This window comes from Motacilla alba, chromosome 2 (genome assembly GCF_015832195.1).
Source record: "Motacilla alba alba isolate MOTALB_02 chromosome 2, Motacilla_alba_V1.0_pri, whole genome shotgun sequence".
Lineage (NCBI taxonomy): Eukaryota > Metazoa > Chordata > Aves > Passeriformes > Motacillidae > Motacilla > Motacilla alba.
Window position 1 is genome coordinate 102,969,745 of NC_052017.1, and position 26,289 is coordinate 102,996,033.

A 26,289-nucleotide genomic window follows, 5' to 3' on the forward strand; every position below is an offset into this window, starting at 1 on the left:
AACATAACCAGAGTGGGGAATGCATCCTTTGTTTCCAACCTGACATCCCCAGCATGTGTTTGGCCAGATAACAAAATAACGAGAACGTGTGATGAGCGAGGTTTTCACGATGCCATGGCAGCTGACAGAGGGCTCATCCCCCCGGCGCTCCACGTAAAATGATCCGCGCTTCCCGCAGACAATGCGGCCCTTGTGCGGAACAGCTGTCTCGGGGAGACGGCTCGCTGCTGTTTGACAGTAGCTTGTATGTTACATAGATACGTAGGGTATTATCTAGCTGGGAATGGATCTACCAGATGGGATTGAATGTTTCTAGCTGGGAAATGGAGTCTGCTGCTCTGTATAAAAACAAGCTGTGGTTCGGCGGCTGCACGATGAAATGCCAATATAGAGAGAAATGTGGCTTCCCTTCCGCCATGAATTATTTATTGGATGGAATATTCTGGTTGTATCTGAAATCATTTTCTGATAAAGCTGCAGCATGTGTGACAGGCAGATGAACACCACTCACACTTTAAGCTCACATGCTTGATGTGATTTCAGTGTATTTTGCAATTACAGGGAAGTTGGCTACAAACTCTAAGGCTCTCTAAAAAAAAAAAAAGATGTTACACATCTGAGGCTAAACACCTTGTGAGACTTGATTGACATTTTGGATCAGGCCTCAAATGATATCAACTGTTGACTTTTTTTTTGTTTTTTCCTCAACCATCTGCTTGCTCCTCCTACCTCTCCCCTGTAAAATTTCAGTAGTCAGAGCCTCACCACAGTTGTTGGTGACTTTTGGCTCAGACCTCTGCTGTCACCATTTACATACAAAATTAGCAGCATCAGACCTGGCTCCCCGAATGGCTCTGACCATTTTTTTTCCCAGCAGCAGTGGGCACAGGAACATATTCCTATGGCCTTGGCCTGTCTTTGGAAGGCTTTTTTTGCTGTTGTTTGTATTGATCTTCTTGAAAGAACCAGAAAGCTTCCCCCGCCCCCCCTACAGAAGTTTCTTTTTCACATGAGGTTGTACTGTGGCTTTGGTGTAAAGATAACCATCAGAAGCAAACAGCAGGCCTGATTCACCACAAGTCAGGTGTAATGTGGGTTTAGTGGCAAGAAAAGCCAGGCCAATCAAGTAAAAACTAAAACAGAAAACCAGGGCTCTCACAAGGCTTGTCATTATAACTCTCCTGCGTGTATACAGTAGCCCTCTGGGCTGGTGTGTGAATAAAGGTTGACCTCAAATCTGCAGGAACCTCACTGCTCAGGATCAGAGCCTCTACAAATTCATTCAGTTCTGGCAAATTACGCAATGCTTACACACTGTCTGCTATTTTGGTTTGTTTCAATCGTTTCAAAAGAAAACACAAAAAGTAAAGGTTAGATGCAAGAGAATAAAGTTTAGGAAAAGGTACATTTTTCATAATAGTTGTGCATGGCAAAATAAAAAGAGACCCATTAGTTCACTCTCAGCCATAAGCTGAGGAAAACCATTTATCATTCCTCTGCAGGATTTCTCCAAGAAATCCTGGCCTCTGCTGAGCCAGCCTCATCCTGCAGTGGGCTGGGACAGCCGTGCAGAGGGATGGTCACCAGCCTGACATGTGGCCGAGTCCTGCTGGAATCCCCCTGGCTACGTGCCTCTGGCCATATGCCCAACTCATCCTTTTCTTGTTCTGGTTTTCTTTTGTCCCCTGAAGGGACTTCTCCATACACGAGGGTTTCTCAAAGGAAAACCAGCAAGGAAAGCCCTACAAGTGCCCAGAGGCCAGCAAGGCAAAAAGTGAAATCCACAAGCAAGGAAACGATCCAGTTAGGGAAAAAAAAAACATGAAATGTGCTAATAAAAGCCAAGTAAGTCAGAGAACACATGGAAACTGCTTTAATCCAAATGAGAAGCATTTGCTCATGCAGACAGCCCTATTAATTTCAATGAGATCACTCCTGTAAGTATATATGACTCAAAAAAAGGACTGCTCCTTCCCTAGTTTGTTCCATTTGGCTGTTTTCTCCTTAACAGCTGAGCTTAAGACCTGAGCAGTAGCTTTAAGTTTGAATTTCCTGGCTTTTGTCATACTTGGCGTTATTTAAATGTAGCTCTGTCAACATGAATAGGCTAAAATGCTGGTCCATCCTGGCTTGGAAATGGATTGTGACAGCTCTGTGGCAGGATTGCTTCATATGTATAGTGCCCAGCCAACATCTGCAACACAAATGTCAGGCTGTGTCCCTGTAATTTCAGCTATTGTTCCTGCCACTTGCTCCCGGGGCAATGAGCAAGTCCCGGTATTCTGTTCCCTAGCTTGAGCCCTGCCTATCAACCAGGTGTTTTCACGTTAAGGGCATTTGATAGTCAGGAGTCATAAAGTGCCTTCTTTGTCACTTGTTAGACCCTGGGGCCTGTCAAAGTTCAAATGCAAATACATCAGTTGGGGTTTTAAGGCCAAATAGTGCTGTCCCTTCTCAAAACTCCCCTGGTTTCTCTATGTGATTACTTTTCACATCACTTCAGGTGGGTTTTGTTATTTTCTTACATTTTGTTATCCTTGTTACACATATAGTCACCTTCCTAGTTAGAGCAGATGACAATAACTTTTTTTTTGTTGTTTTTTGCCTGTGTTCACAATTCTTTTATTTTGTTGTTTTCCTATTTCTTTTCCAATGAAGACATGGAGGAGGGAAACCCATAGAGCTCCACAATTTCAAAACAGGTCTCATGCAATTCTTAGAACCAAGAGAAGCAAGAACTTACTTCTTGAACAGTACACAGTCCAAGTCTATTTTCAAGAATGTTTTAAAAGAAAAACATGTTGTAGGCGTTAGAGACACACGGATATTCACTGTCATGGGTCTGTCCTAGAACAATATTCTGTGATTCCTAGATAAGATCAGTAATAGTGAGGAGGCATTCCACAGTAGCTGAATTCCATCAAAATAGCTATAAGTTCTTCAAGAATAGACATAAGTGTCCATGTCTTAAGAAATGTCACAGGAGAGAACTGGATTTACAAGGAAGACAGGTCAAAGGAATATGTGAGACAGAAAAAGAAAAAAAAAAAGGAAAAAATTCAAACTATTAAAACAAAACACTGCAGTACACACACTTCTCCCTCTGGGGAAGAGGTGACAACAAAGCATATGATGGATGTTAACAATGTTGCTTAATGCATTACTGGAAGGCATTCAGATCCAACAGTGCTGAGTGTGCTGTATAGCCCTGTATGGAACAGAAAGCAGATATGAATAACATTATATAGGTGTTTAAATCCATTATGATTGCATCTTGATGGTTGGGATTTTTTGTTGCGTGGTTTTATATGTTTTCTTTGTATCCTATTAGCTGAACACATCAATTTGAATGTTTATGTGTTTTTCCTCCAGTAACCCATCTCCCTTGCTGTTAAAGATTTCTCTGATTCTTTTCTGATTTGTTTTGAGTATTATCTTTGCAATTCCATTTATTTTCTTGGTATTTGGCTTCAAACCTTGCAGGCTTTTCTTCTAAGAATATCTATTGATCTATTTTCGCTTGTGATTTTTCCTACAGTAGGATTTTTCCTACTACACCTTGGCCTTTCTGTTGGGCACCAGAGATTTTCACTGAATAACCAAAATGAGCACTGTGCCTTGAAACACTAAAAGCAACATGGGTTTGGAAACAAAACTTGGGCTATTGATAAGGCTTTGTGTCTTCTGGAGACATTCCTTTCAGCTTTTTGTATGCTTTGTGTTTTGTCTTTTTTTCCCCCCTAACTTCCGTGACAGAGTTGGTTGTTGACCAGTTGCACATTAACAGACCCCTTGCTTTTGAGGGGCGAGGAATCAGTGACACTTGACTAGATACAGCCACAGCCACAGCAGAAGTGGCAACAATAGAGAACAGCATCAGCATGCATCCCGCAGTCAGCTGGAATGATGGTTTTTAGGCAAATAGCCAGTCACTAGGCAGCCAAGGACAAGGACTTCCTTTTCCCTCTCCTGAGATCTCTGAATATTAAGCTCTTCTTCCCCAAAAGAAAGAGGCGCATTACCATCCACCATCAACAAGTTGTATATACATTTCTTCATGCTTGGGATGTGATTTCCAAATCCTTTGGTGCAGGTTTCCAGGAAAAGCCCACCTTTTTTTTTTTTTTTCCTTTTTTTTTTTTAATCTCAAGAAGTTGAGAGACTTTTTTCTCCCCTTCTCAAGTCTTGGGAAGCGTCAGAGTGGCCGAACTCCAGATGAGGCAGCTGTTCCCAAATATACTCAGTGGGAAGAGTTTTCATAACAATGGGAACCACATGAAAGCTCTTGGAGTAGCTCCTCCTACTATTGAAAAGTCCTTTCAGTTGAGTGGTTTGCATATTGGGTTGCATAAATGACTAGACACACCAAGGGGTCCATTTTCAGCACTGTGCGCATAGAATTAGACACGCAAGCCTTGCTAACAATAATTAGAGTTGTGTGCAAAACTCCCTGCGCAATATGCTGAAAATATTCTGTTTAGTGAATCTTCCAGCTCACGGCTATTTCCTGGCAGTGCTGAGCTGAGTTCTGGGAACAAAATGAAAGTCTGGGCTCTGTGTGTGTTCACAGAGCTCTCTCCTATAGGTTTGGAAAATAATGTGAAAAGACTCTCTTCCCTCCCCCTTTTTTTCCCCTCCTTTGTATGTCTGAAGTATAAATGAACTCCACATCCCACTTTTCCTTCAACAGCCTTGAGAAGTGAGCTTTGAGGCTGGTGAAGGAAAAACCATTTGCCTTGAAGGAGGAGAACACAGATTTCATATAAGTGTGTATCGAGTTTCAGTTTATCACGAGTATTTGTGCCAGTCTGCTTAGCATGTGGCTACTCAAACCCTTGGAGAGGCCTTTCTCTTACCAAGCACTGCATGGTGGCATTCTGGTAGCCAGCACTGCCCCCAGTCACAGGGCCAATGAAATGCTAAAAATCTTGTTAGAAGAGGTTATAGCAAAGTTGCATGTATTTATGTATGTATGTGTCTGTTTATTTATTTTTCATTGTGGTAAATCAAAATACTTAGCAGTGTTTTCCCAGGGGAGCTCTGTTTACGCTATCTCAACTTTTATGCAAAAAGTGACTGTGCCCAAGGGATGGTGGAGAAGATGGCAGCTGAGGACTAGTATCTCTTCTAGGCTCTACCAGCAATTCACTCACTTTGAGCTGGCCACTTCATCTGTTTGTTTTCTGTTCCTCCTTCACCTATCTCATATATCCAGGCTGTAAATTTGTCACAGAAAAGTCGCTGTGTCTATTTGAGGGCTGAGACAAAACAAGTATCTCTGAGTAGAAATGATAGCAAGAACTGTGACACAGTGGCCAGTGGCTGCCATTCATGTTTTCATTAAGGAAGTGGTAATATTTTAAAAATTCATTTAAATTAGTTGTTTAATCACTTGTTAACCTGAGAATTTGGCATAATAAGTTGTTTCAGCTGAGAAAGAACATTAATGGAGGAGTCGGACAAATCTGTGATGCCAACCTGGTTTTTTTAAAGACATTTTTGGGTTTTTTCTGAGCATTGGAAATCTCAAACAAATCAGTAGCTGCTTTCTTCCTCACAGCATCAATTCTTTCTCTCAGCAGTCCCTAAATTCACACTCTGTTTTCTGGATACACTGTCTTACTGCCAGCTGAGGCCACGTCTGCCTTTTCGCCGTGTTTCTGCATTCTTGCTTCTTTATTCACACACACAAAAGTGCACACATACATGTGTGTTCACACACGTGTACAGGTACACACACACACAGAGCGTCCCCCTGGACCAGAACTCCCCAGGGAGCCCCTGAAGGCACCAGTCTATGGCTCGGTTTTGGGCAGTGTATTCCCAACTACCCCTGTAAAACCCCAGTGTCTGAATGCAACCAAAACAGTGTAAGCTCCTGCTTTATTCAGAGGCATTTACTATGGGCTGTCTTCTGGTTCACTGCAGCCCTTCACAGCACTCGGTCAGCCCAAAGGGGCAATAAGTACCCAGCTGTCTGTACAAAGGAGTCCTCAGCCAGCTGCGCTAGGACTCTTTGACACCTCCCTCCAAATCAGCAGCAAGGAGGAGAGGCCAGGGTGCCATTGCTCCCTGAAGTACTCCTGGGCATTTGAATTCAAAGGCAGAAGCAGCCTTGGGTTGTGCTCATGGAAAGTACTCAGAAGGTCCAGATGAGATTCACTGGCGTGCGCTAAACAATCGTCCCGTTTCTGGGGCTCTGATCGAGCAACACTCAGCTACACCTGACAATAAGGCCTGAGTTGCTAAGTGAGGTGGAGAAGCAAACAGGGTTTGAGAGCCGCATGTCCTTGTGCAGGGAGCTGGGTTTGTATTCACAGCCTGAGCCTGGGTCATGGTGATATGAGTGGTGACATTTCTGGTAAGCTTTCTATATGGCCTGCAGAAGCTTTTGATTAACCACGTTTACACTGTCATTACAACTGGTTACAACTGGTTTCACTGGAGGAATGAGAGTAAGATGCAGCAATCTTTTACATATTTTTTTGCCTCGTGGAGATCTGACCTTAGACTTATCAACATTTCTCTTTTTGTGACTGAAAGATAACATACCTTTTGAAAGCCAGAGCTGACTACTGCACAGCTTTCTCCTCTCTTTTTATAGGCTTTTAGTTGCCTGCAGCAAAGAAAGCATTGTGACTTACCCTTCTTTTTCTCTCAGTTCTAGGGAAAATTCGAACTGCAGTGGGCAGTGCCCAGCTTCTCATGGCTCAGAAATTTTACCAGTTCAGAGAACTTTGTGAAGAAAACCTGGTATGTAATTTTTCTGCTAGATACTAATGTGTGCCTTTTACTAACCCTGTGAATAATCCTAAATAAACTAAACTGATTTTCTGACTAACGTGGCAGTTTTTCCAGTAAAGGCCCTGATATGAATTTGGGAGTAATTCACACTTATCAGTCAGTATGAGTTTCACAATAGCTTGAGACCCTTAAAATAAAAGCAAAAATCTTCGGGTGAGCTGTCACTGAGTCTCTGCTGCTGACTTTAGAGGAGCAAGGATCTGTCCCTTGACCATTGAGTTCATGGGCACATGGATGAGTAAAACACCTTAAGGTCTTTGAGGGTGGATCAGAAGTCTCCCGAGTTCGGTTTTCCCAGGTGCTCCTAGAAAACAAGCTCCAGACTAAAATCTGCCTCGGTGGAAAGATGCAACAGAAATTGGCTCTGCCTTAACAAGACTTCCAATTCTTAATATAAAACCTGAAAAAGCCTTCTGCTTGCACATCTTTGTGCAAATAACTGCCTACGACTGGGCAACCTGCTAGTGTCAAGCACTGGAAAACTAGGAATTGAAGTATAAGCTCTGGTCTCCTTATGACTCAAAAAATATATTCTTTATTGTTTTCAATAATTGCACCTTTCATGGTATAATCATCCTAACAAAATCCTTTGTCAGTGTGACTGTGAAAAGCACAATTAGAAATTGTTTATTGCTCCTGAAGAGGAAGAAAACCAAAGGCAGAGCAAAACTTGAGCCACCTAAAACATCATGCAAGGTGCTAGTAGTAATTTATCTATTAACAACAAAATTAATAACAATGTATCAGTGTAGTCTGACAAGGCCACATCACTCACTAAGCTTTGCTGACTGGTTTAGGAACTCCTCAGCATTTATGAAAAAGCATGCTTGAAGTGAGTGTATGCAACATCTCATTTTAATTAAACAGTTTCAGCTGGGAACCAGCTTATAGGGACACATCCTGGAGAAAGCCTTCCCTCATACAAGCCTTGCCAGCGGAGCAGGGATTAGGTTTTGGGTACGCCCACTGCATGCAAAAAGCATTCAGAGATGGGGTGCACTGAAGGGACAAGATTTATTGGGTCTGGCCCAAGCTGTGCTGAAGATGCTGACTGTCCAGATACGCTCTTCTGAGTAATGCTCTTGGGCTGATGAGTTTGCACACACAAAGCAATGCTCCCCACCTATGTCCCAGTTTTGTTCTTCCCAAAAAATCTGCCTGTAAAAATGGGTTTACTGTGCTTCTGCATATAGCTTCTGAGCTTTTCACCCTGCACAGGTTATTCTTGACCAAAAAAAAAAAAAAACCCAAAAAAAAAAACCACCCAAAAATTGGCCTCAGGTCTATAAGAGAAAATGTTACCTAGTGTATTATTGTAAACCTTACATTCTCAGAGTGCAGAAAAAGTGTTCAAACATTGGTGTATCAGTATTTGCACATGTAGGAAATGTACATTTGCACAGGTATCACTCTTTTTTACAAGTGTGAGCATGGTGGGGAGTCCTTCCTCATGAAAGTGAAGAGGAAGCTGGCAATTCATTTCAGTCAGATAGGATTGCCACCAGTTGTGCCCAGGAGCATCCCTAGGCAGATCCTACCACAGGAGCCCTTTACCCTTAGTCTGTGGAGGGAACCCTCTGCCATTGGTGAGAGGGTGTTTGCAGGGCACAGCAGCTCAATGCCAAGCCAGATTCCTCGAAATAAAACCCACCAGTGAGTAACGCTTTGCTTTGCTCCTCTCCCTGGGTCTCACCCATCGCTTGCATCTGCTCAAACTGCTTTGCTAGCCAGATTTGTAACCATTTGCATGAATTCTTTACATTAAGAAGTACTAAAGCCAACATGTTTTTTTCTTCTGTTACACAGAATCCTAATGCACATCCACGGCCGACCTCCCAGGATTTAGCAGGGTTTTGGGATATGCTGCAGTTGTCCATAGAAAATATTAGTATGAAATTTGATGAACTTCATCAGTTAAAGGCCAATAATTGGAAACAGATGGATCCTCATGACAAGAAGGTAGAACACTGTAGATTTTGTATGCTTCATTTAAAACCCTGCACAAATACTGGACAGATTAAATAGGCCTCTGTGTTACAGCGTTGACGTTAAAAATGTGAAATGAAGCTCATATCAAAATAATTTCATTGTAATAACAATGTTTACATAATAATCATCTGGGATATTATCTGTAATATGTTTCAGGCATATTTTTAAACCAAATCTGTCTTTGTGAATCGGATGATGGGAATGTGGTACTTTGTTAAGCTTTACATTTAATCATATTAGACGATCAATCGTTGGAAGGAACTGCCTTATATATTGATTCTTAAAATTAAATAAATCACATTTACGGTTCATATTATTGCATACAGCAAGAGTTCTAGGTTGTGTTACTGAAAAAACTAGGGAAGCACTGTAACCATCGTTGACTTTGGTAGCCAGGTTACAAAGAGCAATATCAAAAATATGCCTTCCAAAATGTTACATGAAAAAATTACATTTTTTGTCCATTTGTTTGTTTTTTATTTATTTTGGGCTTTTTTTAAATGGGTGATTTCACAAACACATTCACTTTCCTGGTATTGTTGTTTACCTGAGGTAATATAAAAATCATCTGGAGCTTTGGTGGGGTTTTTTTTCCCCTTCTTTTTCTTTTTTTTGTAAATGTAGTCTTCTTCTGTCACCATGAAAAACTACCACATCCAAGTGTAAGTCACATTTCACGTTACATTCTCATTTGGCACCATCGCCTTTTTTTTTTTCTCCTCACTATCCACCTCAAGACAAACAGCACTTGGGTGAGCCAAAATACACAAATGCTTCAGAAAATCCTTAGAGCACAGACCCATTCCTAGAGGAACCAGCAGTCTAATGTCGCGCTCCTGTAGGTATGTAATTTGGTGGCTGAATTTCCGCTGTGACTGGTCTGATAGCAATGAACACAGCCAACAGGTAGGGTCACCAGAAGGAGGGGGAGCACAATTTACAGGTACAGTGGCTCAGAGAGGAGTCCTGGCTACCTCAGCTTATGGTCAGCTGGCTGCTGATGACCAAAGTGGTGTTTTCTTTTGGACAAATAACCATAATAATATCAAACCCCGTTAATCTTGCAGCAGGAAGCTTGTACAGGCAGTGCTGGTAGCACTATTCCTCCTCCTCCACCTCCAATCAAGACTAAATATTCATTCCTGATTTAGGAGTACCATGTTCACACCATTTGTGCACACCTAGTGTGTTTTGTAGGGGAATGAATGGGAATGTGTTTTCCTAGCCCAAGGTACTGAAGGCAAGTCATTTTCTTATCTTCTTTTTTTTTTCCAGTATCTATCAGAACAGGAAGTTAAAACTGCCAAACATGCATGTACAGAAATTCTGGTATATGGTCTTTCATTAGCTTTTACAGTAAAGTGGGTAGGCTGAGTGTTTGCAATTGCAGCAGTAAGAAATGAGAGCTTTCCTTGAAAAAAAATGTGCCTTTTCTTTGCTTCTGAAAAACATTTCAAAGAGTTTCCAACAAAAAGAAGACTATAGCAGTTTAAAGGAAGTTAAGTAGTGCTGAAGAAAGGGACCTACAGTAGGAAGGTTAAGATTTTAAAGAATTACACTGTGTTCCTGTTTCAACAGCATTTGTCTATGATTTTAGATGAAACAGATCGTCTCCTTTCTTAAAAAGGATTAAAAAAAAAAAAAAGGAAGAAAAAACTTTCTGTGGAATTGATATTTGCCTTTGGCCTTTGCCACTGGGTTCTTTTTAAGCAGCATAGATTAATCCTTGGACAGAGAGAAAAAGCAAAGTATGAATAAGTGTAACTAAGCACCTTTATATTTTGAGCCATGGAAGCTGTTGTGAGCAGCATGAGAGAAAACGAAAGGGCAGAATGGGACCTTTGTAGTGTGATAAAATCCCTTCGCTCAGAGACCGTGTTCACAGTTGGAAGGGGATGTAACTTAAAAGACAATCTAATTAACTTGACAAAGTCGTTGTGGACGCCTGAAATTCAGTTCTGAATACACTTTTCTTTTGTGGGAGAGATCCTTCTCTGAGGGGTTTTTTTTTTTGTTGGGTTTTTTTGGGGTAGGTTTGGGTTTTTTTTGGCTTTCTATGTGTATGTGTGTGTGTACATGCCCCAGGATATACATAAAAGCCCTCCTTGTTGGTCTCATATCTGGAGCTAGCTACCACCATGATGATTAATGCATGTTCTCTTAACGGTTTTTAAGTTTTTCCTACCAGATTTTCTATTTCTAGCTGAATGTAGCTTCATGCCTATTTAGCACAAGGCCAGAGTTTATGAGCTTGCACAGCAAGACCCAGAGCGTGGGATTTTTGAGCAGTCACTAAACTGCTACGAAATAGATACATAAATATGTGGTGGGTTTTTTTAAAAAACTACTTATTCTGGTGCACCAACTGCAAACAGCTAGCTCCCATCTGCTTTTGGGAACGCCAAAGCTGTGGCACCTCCGTGTTGCAGGAGCACCTAGCGCTATGCACGGATAGAAGAGGGTGGCCTGGGAGCTGGGGCTCTCCAGAGTTCCTCTGCTGAGAGCAGCGTTCCCTCCCGGCTGCACCGGTGGCGGGAGGTCGGTCTCTTTCCTAGTCCCTGGCACTAAGCAGGTAGCGGTGTGGGCCCCGGCCCCGGCAGCACCATCCCCGAGGAGAAGTAGCACGGCGGCCGGCCCTCCCCTCCCCTTTGCCCTTGCCCCATGTTTATGAATCCTTGAGCACAAAAGCCAGTTGACTGAAGACAGAAAGGCAGATAAGAGCTAACAAGCCTTAGGTAAAATGTGTGTTCTAACTACTGATATATCCTAGTTTTTCCCACCTTTCCCTGAGAAGCTGTATAATGCCATTAACCTTCTGCTTTGATCAGGAGAGAAGGGTCCCTCCTCCAGTGCCAAAGAAGCCATCGAAAGGTCAGGTGCCACTCATACGAGAACGCTCTCTGGAAAGCTCGCAGCGTCAAGAGGCCCGGAAACGGCTGATGGCTGCCAAGCGCGCTGCGTCGGTTCGCCAGAACTCAGCTACCGAGAGCGCCGAAAGCATTGAGATATACATCCCCGAAGCCCAGACCAGGCTATGAAGGGATCCAACCGGGAGGACTCTATCTGGCAAGACAAGCCTCATGTATAATCTGCCCCTCTAGGCTCCTGCTCAAGGTCACCACAAAGTATTTGTACCTCCTCCTCTCTCTCTCTCGCTCTCTCTCCCTACTCTCCCCCTCCCCTCTCTCTGTACGCAGCTGCCCCGATGCTCCCAGTGAACTCCACTGCCGTGGCGTAGTTGTCGGTCCTCCGAGAGATGTCCTCTAATCACCCTTGCTTTCTGAAGGTTCTCCCATGTCATCACGATGCTTTGTCACATGTACTGATGCTGCCACTTTGCCTCATGTAAACGAGCACGATCCTTTTTTCTTTTCTGTTTGGAACAAATAAATGCAGCACTCAGACTTCCACACACCCGCGCACCTGTACAGTAGATACTCCATTTAACTTACTCATGATCTTTAGTTGATCTAAAGCTAGTCTGTTACTCAGTGTACAGCAATATCAAACTGTAGGGGACTTTGGTCTTTTCAGTCATGCAGGGTGATCCTTTCGGACTCTGCCGTCTTCCTCACAAAAGATGAAAGGAGCTATGACTCGGATTCCCTTCTTTTTATTACTGGTTGTTTGTTTGTTTTTTTTTTAAAGCAGATGGCGCACTTTATTCTAAACCTCCAAATCACATCTTCACCTGAATTAAGGAGTCACACAAGGGGAGGGAGCTGGGGTGGGAGTGGGGAGGGGGGGACGAAAAGAAACCCCACAGCTCTGGCAGGTGAAAAGGTGGAAGTATATCCCACAGGTGAGATGGCGAGGGATATAAAAGATCCTGTGGAAAGATACCTGCACACTCACAGCTGCACAAACTGCCTCATTTTTATTTCATCAATCACTACTTAAACATTTCAATCAGCAGAAGATTGTAAATTCGATCTTCCAGGGAAATAATCTATTTTGAAAGGCAATAAAAGAGTAAAAAGGAAGGAGATAAGAAGCAATGATAGTTGAAGAGATAATATAAAAGAAGGATTTTCTTGTCCAAGTATTAGGAATTTTTAAAATTGTACTGTATTGTCAATTCCTCTTGTATTGTATTGTATGGATTATATTGGTTAAAAAAAAAAAAAAAGAAAAAAAGAAAAAAAAAGCTTGGTTTTGTTGATGTCTTAATCTCGGTGGGACCATCCAATCTCATACGTCCACGCAGCCACACATGGACACCTGTAGGTGAATTACAGAACACGGAGCCTCTGATGCTTTTCCAGGCCAGGCTTGCTTTGCTCTATCCACAGCTGGTTGTATGCTACAGTTCAGACTGCTTATCACCAAATCGTCCATATTTAGGAGTAAATTTCTAATTCAGCCTCCTCTTAATAGTATAACGTACTCACTTGAACAAGAACAATAGACTATTTTTCACAAGTTATGGGATCAATATTAACTTAATATTTTTCACGACAAGCCTTTCTACCCTGGCTTCTGCCATTGTTTTGCAATCACAAAAAATATGCATCCTAAGTAGCTCATTAATAGTGGGCGGAAATGGCAGATAATAGGGCTGGAGAGGAGCCTGAGAGGTCAGCTCCTGTGTCTGTCCCCTCCAGCCACCTCTGGCTGGGTCAGGGGCTTGTCCTCCAGCTCCTCTGATGAGGAATGATGCCGACCACGCTGCTACTGGAATCTCTTGTGCCAACATTAGGAAAGCTATGTCAGGCATGTTGCTGAAAGCGAGTTGTGTGCGTGCGAGCGAGCGAGCGTGTGTGAGTGCACACGTGTGCCTAACTGGCATGTGCTGCTGCCAGCAGAATTAGCGTGAGCTGCTGTGGGTGACAGGGCTGCTTTGGGTGACAGGACTGGTGTAAGCAGAGGAGCACTGTGCAGCCCTCAGCGCGTGTGCAGTCCTGCAGCGATGTTTTCCAGACTCCTCTGCTGCTCCCTTCGTGCTCTTCACCCTGTCTGCCAGGGCAGGGGTACTTGGGAGAGGAAGGCACGCTGCTTTCTGCTCCCAGTGGGCACAGGCACAAGGACAGGGACAGCCCCACCATGGAGGGGCACAGCTTGCTGTGCTAGCTGGCTGTGCCCATGGCAGCTCAATCTGTATGGACAGTCCAGCCAGTGAAAAACTCAGCTGCACATGTGGCGTAATTCTGCAGCTTGCACTTAAAAAGCATTGAAATCGTCATCAAAAAGTTAAGCTCTTGCTAAAAGTATTCATCGAGACCATGCCAGACAGCTTATTTTCCTATGACATCATAGCCAGGTGCTAATTTAATTTCATTCGAGAAAATAGGAGAGGTAATAGGTTCTGGCACCAAGTATTTTCATGAGAGCATACTAAAACCACTAGAGAATTTGCTACCTCTCAAAGCCATCGATATCTGAGCTATGTCTTTATAAACAGGGCACAAATATTTACTGCTGTGGTTTACAAGATAAGGGCTAATAATTTAATATATAAAAGACTTTTAACTAGAGTAATCAGAAATCCAGTGTAACTCTAGAGTGCTTGGTGTTACAGGAGCTTCAAAAGGTTTGACCCTCTAAGCGTTTGAATACCAGTGTATTTGCTAGTTTTGAAACACTGCGTTTAACTTTTAGCAGCAACAAAACATCACCGTGTTTGCAGTATGTAATAGTGCCAACTGCCACTTTTGAGCATATATAGTCATAGGAAGTATTAATTATTTGGAACTCATTTGTACTGAAGTATTCAAAGCAGTACCTAGGTGAGAGTCCACATTCACAACTGTGTCGCAGACTTACTTAGTTTTGTGAACGTTTTACGAAAGATGAGTTAAGACTTTGGTTGACAAGTGGCTACAGAAATTTATATCCAGCAAGTTCTCCCCTAAAAAAAGCAGAAAAGTGAAGACTATCTAGTCTTGTACATTACAAATTATTGTATTTGTATATCATAGAATATTTTTTGTATCTATTTTAAATGAATTTATTCTTAGCTGAATGCTTGTTAGTTCATTTGGCACTGGAGAGGTTATTATAATGTTTGCCTAGTTTTTTAGCAAAATATTAAAAAATACAGCCAATACCAGAAAATACAAAATAAAATAATTCTGCCCATAGAATGCCACTAGTTAACCACTTGACTCATTTACAAACACTAATGCTAGTATATTTGCTCCATCATCTGTTTTAGTATAATTTGTAACTATTTGTTTTTAGTCTAAATTGCCCAGTGTATTTTAAAAATGCCTATATTCTGTTTCACTTCAGGACTAAACTATTGCTTTTTTTTTCTTGGGGAAATTTTAGAAAAGGTTGGTTTTGTCTCCTGCTTCAAAAGTTTAAAAAAAAAAAAAGAGGTATTTATTATATTTTTTGCAGATGTTTCCATAAAATTCTCATAATCTTTTTGTAAAGAAAGATGAAGAAATGGATTAAAGATTTTTAATATTTGAAAAGGTAAATAGAAATAATTTATTTGTAATATATTTAATTTTATTTATTGGTGTTCCCTTAATGCTTTGATGTGCACTATCACTTTAACTTAAACTGTATCATTGTGAATTTATTGGGGGTTTTGGTTTATTGGTTTTTGGTTTTGTTTTGTTTTTTTAAGGAAAATGGTCAAATGCATATTTTAAGTAGAATGTAAATCACTGGCCTACCTGCATTCCCAAATGTGATTTTAAAAATGTTTTTGATTTGAAACAAAAGACACAAATTTGAAAGCCTTTCGACAGAAGAGTTTTTATGGCTTAATGATTTGGGTTTCCATAGGATTATCTATCTGGTTTGTGTGTGGACAGGAAAATGTAAATAGATGAATGTTTCCCATAATGTAAAAAGAGCAAATTAATAAAATAATTAATGCACTGCTTGTAAGAGCTGTGGGTTTTCAATGCAAATTCATTCTTCCAGAACTGCCAAGGCATTTCATTTGATGTGGTCAAGGATAAAAGCATGACAACCAGAATATTTCTCTTAAGCTCTCATTGCTTAAGACTAGCCCTGCAAAGTCTCATCCAAAGCATCCTGCTGAGCACCCTGGAAGTGTTCATCTGCACAGAGCTGCTCATAGGCATAAAAGTTGCCATGATCAAGGCCTTGAGCCTTAGCAAAATCTTCAAAGGCGCTTCTGCACAGAGCCCAGCCAAACCCCACTGAAGATGCCAGGAGTTACACTGGGGACTTCAAAAGAAGTGGCAAGAAGACCCCAGCCTGTTTGGTTTTCCCCTCACTGGTTCTCTTTCATTTTCTGCTTATGTCCTGTGATGTCTGAATTTTTGGGGGAAAAAGAGATTCCTGGCAGGCATAGCTAACTTTCCCTTCACTTGAATCCTCCTTCCGTATGGGGTTTTTCCCACTGGGTGAAATAAAGACAGTCACCAAATCCCACAGAAACATGTCCTGGATGATGGTCATGGTTATACCAGTATTTAAACAGGTCCTGATTCAATTTGTAGTACCTAGTAGTTACATTATTAGTGTGCCAGTGCTGCACCATGTACTGTCTACCTGTGTTTAGACCCTCAGCCAAGAAAGACCAGAAAGATTTGTGCTGCAGATCCATGGGCAGGGAAAATTCTGCTTAACACCAAGATGAAGGGATTTTTCTCCACATGCTGGAATTTATGTGCTCATTAGTCACTGATAAATGGATGCACCAGGGATGGGGGAAAAATGCTTTATTACTTAAAAACTTTCTGAGGTGTCTGGTACCTTTTTGTAATGAGAACAGCTCAAAGGGAGTAGAATAGCAGGTACGTTTCACACTGTTCTCCAGCGGAGTAAGGAAGTCCAAGCCATGGCTCAACCCCACCTTTCATGCAGGTAAACTTTCTCCATATTTATACTCAGTGTTTCCTTCCAGATCAAATCAGAAGCCTTCCCCAGAAGTATATCTTGCTGTCAGTTTGTTTGCCAATGTCTGTTCTCTCCTGCAAGACATTGTTTTTGCATCACGCAATAGGCAAATAATTCAACTTCGGCCGTCAGTTTGGAGCATGCTTGCCTATCAAATCTGATGACTTTGAGCCGACATTTTTGATAGCAATTAATGATAAAAATATTGGCTGCTCTGCTGCTACTGGTATTTGTTGTTGAGGTCATAGGTTTATACATGATTTGGAGCACAGAGAGCAAGTGAATTTCTCTTTTCCCACTGCGCATCACGTGACAGGGTCGGGTCAGGCCCACTAGCCACAGTCCTGCACTGGGCAAACCTGAGACCATCACTCACAGCTAAAAGATACTCATCCCCTCTCCCTGGAGTATGATGCCATGCCAGTGACCTACAAAACATTTTTGTGCCGTCACAGTAAACTCATTCACAACACTGTCCCTTCCCTGTGCTTTTGCATGCGGGGAGGTTTTTACAGCCCCTCTTCTGCACGGCTGCTTGGCCACCGTTGTGGCAGGAGAAGGTAGCTGCTCTCACTTGATTCACGAGGATGCATTTGGATGCCAGCTGCAAAACATGACGTGACTGGCCCTTCCAGCCGGCAGTAAGGCTTTCCCACGCTTGGGTCCCATCGGAGGACAGCACCCTTCTCGGTAGCGCGTGAGATTACAGCCGGTCCTCTATTGCTCGTGAGTCACATGCCCCATTCGCATGAGACAAAGAAGCGAGCTAAGGAACAGGGCTTCCTGGTAATTGTGTTTTTCATGGTTCTCTTCACTGATCCAGTAACAACATAATCATTGAAATTAGAGACAGAAAAGCTCTGCTGGGGCATTGTGTTAACACTCTGCCAGTTCCAGATTGCGATCTACCAAGCTGTAGCAGGTAAGTCATCACCTTCCCAGCTCTGCTCCACCCAGAGGGAAAAAGAAAACACACACGAAACAAGGAAAAAAAAAAAAGCTATGTTTTAAAACAAGCTGAGTTGTGACATTGCCACCACAGTGCAGAGGCCTTCATTGTATTGACTCTTCACTTAACTATCTCCATGACAGGGTGCCGAACTTTTCCTCATTTTCAGCCAAGCAGAATGCAGAATGGAAACAAATTATGGATTTTGCCACTTCTGTTCAAAGAGGGGGAAGTACTGAGGTGTTGCAGAGCCTCTGGAGAAAGCAACCATGGCACAGCCCCTGAGCTACCAGCAACATTGCCATATTTCAAAGTTGTCAAAGGTTTTGGAAGAGGGATGGGCCTTGCCCTGAGTTAAAGAAAAGCAGTAGGACAGAGTGTGATGGATGTTTTATGGGTATCAAATATCTCACCAAGGTAAGATAAGTCACTGTGTAAACAACCATGTGCTGAGGCAAACACCTTAGTTTGGAGCTGGTAACTAGGGAGCTGAGATGTTGAATAGCAAAGGGTAACCCATTCCAATGTAACTAGCCTATTTCCCCAGTGGAAATGTCCAACCTATCACTTATCACTGCTTAAAACTAGAGAATTATCAAAGTCCTTAAAAGACTATATCTTAGTTTTTCCTGTTGAACGGACTATGGGTGCTCACAGTTGCAATCTGGAATGGTTTTGTGAGTGTGTGTTCAGAACTGTGATCGTCCCTGATTTTTTTTTGTAGCATTGAGAAGTTACTGCATTGCACAAGTTGGGCTATATTATTTGTTATCTTGCAGCATGTTCTTTTGTCTTTTTTTTTTTTTTAATAAGTGGTTGTAATAATAACTCACTGTGCTCCAGTCTTTTTGTCAGTCTTCAGAAGAAAACTCCTATCACCTGAAAAACAAAAAAAAATACTGAAACTTCTTTATTTGGTAGACTGTTCTGGTAAATCTTGGCTAAGCTAGGCATAAGGGGAAGGAAATTGAGATAACTGATGCACTTAAGCACATGTCATACTTCATCTCTCCAGTCAATAATTGACAACAAAAGGGGAAAAAATCATGTGGGCCAGACAGCTCACAGATGTTGCACTAAAGCTGAGATAGCATATTGCTGTGCTGTGGGACAATCACACCTCTAGCAACAGCTGAAGGGGAAAATTCCTTCTCACCTCGGTGCAATGTTTCAGTAAATAGTTTTTAAATATGTGACATCCCTTCCCAATGCATCAGTGCCACCATGACCACAATTCTACAATTTCCACAAACCATCAGATGCAGGGCAGTATCATGATGCCAGCTGAGGTCAGGGAGATACAAGCCCCTGGCAACAGCAGGCCTTGCACAGGGCAGGGCATTGCTATGGGAGCAGTGGCAACTCCCAGGGATTGTGGTGTGCATTAAACACGAACCAAAAGTAATCCAGGTCAGATGGCTGCTGCTTCCATGAAGTAAGCTGTCATAGTGGGAAAGAAGAGTTTGAAAGGGTGACTTCTCTTTTTATCTCACTATCTACTGTTTTAATCCAGCATAAGAACCAGGCTTGGAATTTTAGTGAAGTTACACAATTGCATTTGCAGTGTTGGAAGGGAAACCAGACTTCATCCCAGACTAATTGCCAGCTATAAAATTTAGTGGAGGCCTACATAAAGACAAACCTGTAGCAACTTCAATAGAAACATGTCTGTGTGTCAGTTTTCAAGGGAATCCAGAAATGTTTTGCCTAAAACACATGAATTTTAAGTCATGATCCTCTGATCTTGCTCATTACCCTGATTCACCACATAGTAAATATTGCTGTTATTTAAAAAATGTAAAAAACGGTGACTTACGTCAAAGAGGCTGTATGACTACACATAAGAGGAAAACAGCTCTGACAAATAGATGGTGTGTATCAATCTGAAAGACTCCATGAAGTCTGTATTACTAACCTAATGCTTCAACTGAAAAGAGGTTTGCTTTTGTTTACATCTTTCCTGGCAATAGCATCATGACAGCCTGCCTGCAAGAACATACACGGACCTGGGAACCCAGCCATACATTGGCAAACTTCAGTGTACTCCATGTGTTTCTCATCCTTTGCTTAACAACCTTGTGCTTGTAAAAAAAGCTACTTTTGTGCAGTATTGCATTCATTGTGATGATTCATGTCTATCAGCTTCTGCCAGGCAATGCTGGGATTTCAGGTAGGATGCAGCCCACCTCCTGTATTTTCTCTGAGATAAAAATTTCCTTTAGTGGAAGCTGGGATATAAAACCAAGAACCTAAGCCAAAAGAAAGGGGGAAGCATGCAGAGTTTGTCATTAAAGTATAATCCAAGCAGGTTTTGTTTGTCAACAGCTGCATAAGCGAAAATAACAATTCTGAAATGACTTCTAACTGGAACTGTTTCCATTTCAAGTAGCTCGTGTGAGCTTAACGCTAGCAGTTCAAGGCCTTCCCAAGTGTCAAGTGGTGCGACTGCAGATGCTGTCACAGCATCCCTGCCACATGCATCAGCAGTCGTTTCCACTGCCAGAGGCTGTCAGCTGCAGTGCTGGTACCCAAGAGTCCTCTCCTGCGGCACATCCCTCGCTCACATGTAAGAGGGCATTGTGCTCTAGGAGCCACGTGTTTTCTGCTTTACCTCACACTGACAGCAAGACAGAAATCCCACCAGAGCAGGTTGAATGGATCTCCTTAAACACCAAAATTACACTCAAACACCAGCAATTACACTTGCCTGGGATGGAGGTTTATCTTTGAACTCACAAAGCTTTTGTTAATTTGTCTTTACAACTCAGCTCTCTCTGCTTTTCAATAAATAACATGAAACTCTGCTCTCACACCTCAGGAGCCAGTGTATTACATTTTCTCTGGACTTTCAGCATTGTAACTGGGAGCAGAATTTGGATCTGGTTTTTTTTCCCCCTCTTAAAAGGTCAGGGAAACATGAAACCGCAAAAGGCTAATTCTTCTCTGTGTCACATTTCTGTGAGCCCACAGGGCAACATAGCAGTGGTATTTTTAATGCTTTTTTTACCCCCCCTGACTTTTCAATCCACAGTCCTTGGAACAACTGGTGACAGCTCATACAGTAACACACTTACTCTGGCATCATTCCTTCTAAGTTGCTTCTGATGAATAGTGGGAGCACCAGAAAGGATCCTGGCTACCACAGCACATGTGTGATAAGCAGGGGGAAGATATCACAAGGCAGGTCCTCATTGCAGGTTTTCTGGTTCTGGTGCTGCCTGCTCACAATCCACAGTATTTGGTGCTCATATGCTTGGTTATTGTTAAACTGTAAATATTGCAAGAAGGTATTCAAAATGATTTAATATTCCTATTAGTGCCTCCAAAGGCCCAGACAGAGAAGCTGCACTGTGCTGGGCTGAACACTGTGCAAATATTGATGGTTTCTGTCTTGTAGTGTTTACAATCCAAGAAGGAGCCCTGCACCAGAGCTCTCTGCTACGGTTTTGTTATTTGTCTTCGGAAATGATTTGTCTGATTTAAAGCATCATAAATGAGCATGTCCTTTCTTCTGCCACTACTACTAGAGCAATTACTTTACAAAGAGCTGTGAAGGCAAAGTTCTAAACCTAAATATTTTATCATCCTGATCAAGTATAAGTCTTTTGATATAAACCCAGGATCCAATACCTTTTCTACAGCTGTAATGTGCTACAATAAAATATGATCTCACAGTTTCCAAACCCTTGCCAGGTAACAGTGATTCAGCATAAGCACAGCAAAGCATCGCTTTGCTCCCCTGAACAAGGACACGCTGAGACGTAAACTCACTTTAAGGCTTGATAATGGAAGAGGCTGTTCCCAAAGCCACACACTGACAAGATACAGATACGTGGCGGTGGTTGTGGAGAAACCCACATTAGGAATCAGGTAAGTTAACATTACACAAGTATATAGCAGGAACAGACACTACAGGAATGGGTTTTGGCCCAAGGCCAGCTGCCTTGCAGAGGGTGCCGGTGTTTGGAAAGGAAATGACAAGTTTCTACAGCTGCAAGAGTCGGCACTGACGCACAGCTTGCTGAACCCTCCCTCCGGCTGAGGATAAAACTTCTGCAAGGGAGTTGGGAGCTGTGCTATGCCTCAGAATACGGCTGGGCGCCGCTGCCATCCATCACGCAAGCTTAAGTCCTTCAGAGTTCGAAGGCAAAGTTGCAAAAGATCTGTTATTCCTCAGGGTGTTCTGAAGATTTATACACTGTCACCTACCTGGGCAGTGGGAGATGTTTACCTGTCTCCTGTGTCAGCTGAGCTCAGGGAGCAGTAACACGGTTACAACACTTGAATGCTCAGAAATGCTTTCTGGCTCCTCATATCACCTCATCTGATCTCCAGGACACCTCACCACTGTTAAAAAGAAAACATCACCAAGGCACCACCCAGCTCCAAACCATCTGAGGTGTGGGTCCAGAAGCAGCTTTTGCATTCTCCTTTACCCCTGCTATTGCAGCCTGCAATTTCATAAATCATATTTGTTCTTCCCACAAGCCTGACCTCATTTGGGGTCAGGGGGAGGCTTAGAGTCAGGGGTTTCACCTGAGGCAGGTTATACCTGCAAACAAAAGAGTGGATGTGGAAGGACAGCCTCACGCTGCCACCACCATCACCACAGCGTTCATCAGAGCCCTTCAACAAAAGCTGGGGGCTGAGATTTAAGTGCTTGGCTCTCCCTGTTCCCTGCACGGGGAAGCTCATACCTTGTCATTGCTGCCCCATCGCCGCACACCCAGCACCTCAGGGCTGCCACCAGCGCTTCCGTCCACGCTGTGCAAACACCACTGTGCCCTTTCTCCGCACGGATAATAATAGTGCCACCCTCTTTTCCTGCTCCCGGGAGCCATGGTGTGGGCACTCAGCGGCAACTACAGACGGTGGCCCAAGGTCTGGTTAATGTTTCAGAGCTTTGAACCCACCACAGGTTGCACTTTGAGCCATACACAGAACATTATTGGCGGCCCTGGCCTTTAAAGGTTTTTTTTTTCAGCAACCGGTTGAGTGCTTGCTCCTTTTTTAAGGAGTCTGACACCAGACATCTCGTGTCCATGTCAAAGTACCTGATGTCCACCCGCGCTGGTGCAAAAACAATAAGCATTCTGTCATCAGCATAACCCTGATTTCCACAGACTTTGGAGGTTTTTGCACGTGAGAAGAGGCTGCGGCATTGCTGAGTGCCCAGTTAACAGCCAACAGGGCAAAGTTCTTGTTTCCTTTGTAGTGAAAAAGTTCAGGGCCGGATTTTGATTATCACAAGGAGTAGTAAAGTACATAGAGCAGAGATCACGCATTGGGTAAGAATTATCACCGAGGTGAAAAAACCAAACAGAAACAGCAAAACAAACTCCTACCCAGCTGATGCAGCACTGCCCCACATTCTGGTATGTGTAGCCCCTGTACCTCTGTGGTATATGCAGCTTATGGAAAAGGCTGGGCAGTGCTCTGGATGCAGCACAGCCTTCCCTGGCACAGCACACCACCACAGCATGGTGCCATGGGAGCCCTACCAGGGCAGCTGGGCAGTGATGGGCTCAGCCTGCCTTTGGATATCTTTTTTTCAACATGCAAATTTAAAGTAAATTGGATGAAGTACCAAAGTCCAGTGTCATGCCTCTTACATACCAAAAGGAAAAAAAAAAAAAGAGAAAAACAAAATGTAAGGACAGAGAAGGTATCAAAGAACAGAGAAGGTATCTATTTTTATTTTTTTATCAGGATCTGTTACCCTGAGCAGTGGTTACAATATCAAGCGCTCTTGTTTTGAATGTGGTGTTGCTGATGGATGTACTCCCACACTACAACCAACCTGCGTCTTTACAAGGGTTTTGACTACTCTTTTGCAAGTCTGGGAAAGAGGAAAATTCACATTTTACACAGAATAAAAGTCCTGCCTGACAGCTCCCATCTGCTGGCCATGTCCCTGTAGTATTGTCACTGTTGTCCTGCCTTGGTTTGGCTCTGGTGCAGGCTTATCTCCCCTCAAGGTTCCCAAATAGTTTTGTGTCTTACCATCAGATTGACCACCCCATGCAAACACCCCCAGCCGGCAAAAGTCGTGGGGATTTAGAGGCGAAGCATGAACACAGCACTCACAGTGGTGGCTCGGAGAAGAATGCAGAGGAAGGATCGAGCTTGCAGACTGCCTGTAAATGCCACCAGCACACGCAGGGGGAGATCTGAAAAAAGCTCGCCGCTCCAGACTTGCACAACTGGACGGTGAGCAGAGAGGGGTAGGAGCCGTGGGAACTGGCAGCGGGGTGACACAGGAGAGCGCGGGGACTGCCAAACTATTCAGCTGCAATCCACAGAGACTGACAGTTGCGGCAAGAGCCATCTTCCCCCCCTCCCTGCAAAACATTCCCTCTCCTAGGGATTTGCATAACCCCGTGTACATTTCCTGCAGTCCTTGGGCAACGAATAGAGTTGTGGTTCAACAATTTACAGGATCAAAGGCAGATTATGATCCTATCGCCGGGACAGTTAAGTTTTTACATGTGGGCTTTTTAGATATCATTTCTCAAAGATCAAACTCCAGTGTATTCCAGAGAAATAAGTTTAGGCAAACCACAGAGCTGGGGAGCGGGCAGGATCCTTTTTTTTTTTTTTTTTTTTTCTTATGTAAAATCAAAGGTTTTATTAGAGTTTTCTAAAAACCCATAGCTCTCATTCTGTACCCAGCCAGTACAGACTGGTCAGAGTTTGAGATCCCCAAGGTGGATGTGCTGGGCTGCTTTACAGCAGGGGATTTCCTAGGGCAGGAAGCCCGTCCTGCAGGGAGGGAGGCTCAGCCAGCTCTTACTCCAATGGCAGACAGGGCTGAGGGTTTTACAAGCGCCTTGCGTGCGATTTCCCCGCTCTCTGTCCAGGCCCCTGGCAGCTGGAGAGGAAGCAGCATGTAATGAGCCCCAGGTGGAGGCAGCAGCTTAAGCTCTGCAATGGCAGCACCCCGCTCCCCAAAACAAGGGAGCCACTGGCACCGGGAAGGCGTCTGGGGCAGACCACTTCAGCCCAGGCTGGATAGCAAATGCAGATGAGGGCTGGGGTAAGGCAAGGACTAAAGAAAAATCTTCAAGGAAGTAGAGGATCTGAAGTCAAACTCCCCCTGAGCTCAACAAGCCTCACAGAGCGCCTGGGTCATGCCACCAATGAGTCACTTCTGCCAGATGGGGAGAGTCTGGCCAACACAGGCATCAGCTGGTCCACGCAGCCCTCCTTGCTCTTCTGACCCCGTGGAAGGAAACCTGGGCTTCTGCATCACTGCATTTCAAAAGGAAAGGAAATTAAATTTTTCACAGCGGAAATACCTGTTGCTTATCAGTGTAAATATGAGAGAAATGACACAGTCCCCCACACCTCCTTTCATGCCTCCTGCTTATTTAAACTCACACTGCCACATCAGAGGAAGCTCAGAGAGTGGTGCAGGCTGTGGGCACAATACCCAGCTGGGCTTCACAGGCTGCCCTCCCCAAGACCACCAGCACCCCATGATCACACACAGCTGAAGGAGTAAGGCGTTGCAGGACCGAGTGTGAACTCTCCCATGGGGAGAGACCTGTAAGTCTGCATTCCCACCGCCTCCTAGGGTTCAAAGAGATGGTAAGGGATGTCACTCTCCCTTCAGAGGCTGACTGGGACATTCCTCTGCCCAGCTGTCATGGACACAGTAGCAGAGGTCAAGGTAGGTTTGGTAGGGGAAGGGAGGTGGAGGGACTGACTGTTTTACGACAGACAGTATGTGCTTTGCAGATGCAAATCTATACACTAAACCGAGACAGTTACAGAAGGTTTTTTCCACATATCACCAGCTAAGGAAGAAAAACTTTTGAGGAGGCCTTTGGAGAAAGCTGGCAGCACATCACTGGAAATACCTTGGCTGAATGCAAGCCAGCTGAATTTAACATGAAGAATGAGTTACAGAAGCAACTGCCTAAGCAGTGTTTAATACAATAACCTGAACTAACCTTTTCATTCAGGTTGGCAGAGGAATGTCTGCTTCACACCTTACCAGGAGAAGGTTCATGGCAGCAGAGCCAGGACTCTGAAAGCACACTGAAACCAGCAATGCCACTGACTCAAAACTCAAAATAATCCCTCCATTTTTGAAAATGCCCAATGGATTTTATTATTAGCTTCTTCTTTCCTTGCCTTACCCCTGTCACAACACAGAAAGCAGAAGTTAGAAAAAAGCTGAGCTATCTACACAGGGAAAATGGGCTCTCTCTCATGAACAGAAGTTGATCTGTTTGCATCAGAGCAAGATTCGCTGTTGTGGTTAGTGTAGTGGAGTAACAGAAATCAGATGCCTTTCAAAACAGTACAAAACTAGTCAAAATATCTCGAACCTAGTTAAATGGACTGTGCATGATATTATGTAAGCACTCTCAAGTCAAACAGAGAAAGAAATGATAGAGGGAGAGTTCAAACAAGGAATGAGACTAGAAGTGCAAAAAAACCAAAATAAAACACTGGACACAAGGTCAAGCAATCAGAACTTTGCAGGCTAGAAAAGGAAGTGAAATTACAGGCTCTGGCAAATCAGCTGAATGCTTACTCAGGAAAATTACAAAACTGTTGAGATCCTTACCATCAGTTATGTGTCTTCTGTCCAGAACAATTTCCAAGACAAGCTATATGAATTCATAAAAGCAAGCTTGGGAACATCACATTCTTCTCACATCAGTCAAATGACTTTGTTTATTTTTATATAAATTCCAGGGCCAATATATATA

At 43.2% G+C, this 26,289-nt stretch overlaps 1 protein-coding gene and 1 long non-coding RNA gene across 13 annotated transcripts in view; one reads left to right on the plus strand and one right to left on the minus strand.

The window, feature by feature from the left end:
- The window catches only part of DLGAP1 (DLG associated protein 1), a 402,341-nt gene extending 386,879 nt beyond the window's left edge, over positions 1-15,462 (plus strand). For all 12 annotated transcript variants that reach the window (XM_038127588.1, XM_038127582.1, XM_038127579.1 and 9 more), the window contains 3 exons: positions 6,662-6,753; positions 8,611-8,763; positions 11,622-15,462. In XM_038127588.1, the coding sequence (XP_037983516.1) occupies positions 6,662-6,753; positions 8,611-8,763; positions 11,622-11,831 (455 nt within the window). In that variant the 3' untranslated portion in view covers positions 11,832-15,462. The remainder of the gene's footprint in view (positions 1-6,661; positions 6,754-8,610; positions 8,764-11,621) is intronic.
- Positions 12,905-23,157, minus strand: LOC119697193. The gene is made up of 2 exons (XR_005255795.1): positions 22,264-23,157; positions 12,905-21,913 (listed from the first exon to the last, which is right to left on the minus strand). It is a non-coding gene; the product is annotated as an uncharacterized LOC119697193 (long non-coding RNA).
- Between the last annotated feature and the right edge of the window lie 3,132 nt (positions 23,158-26,289).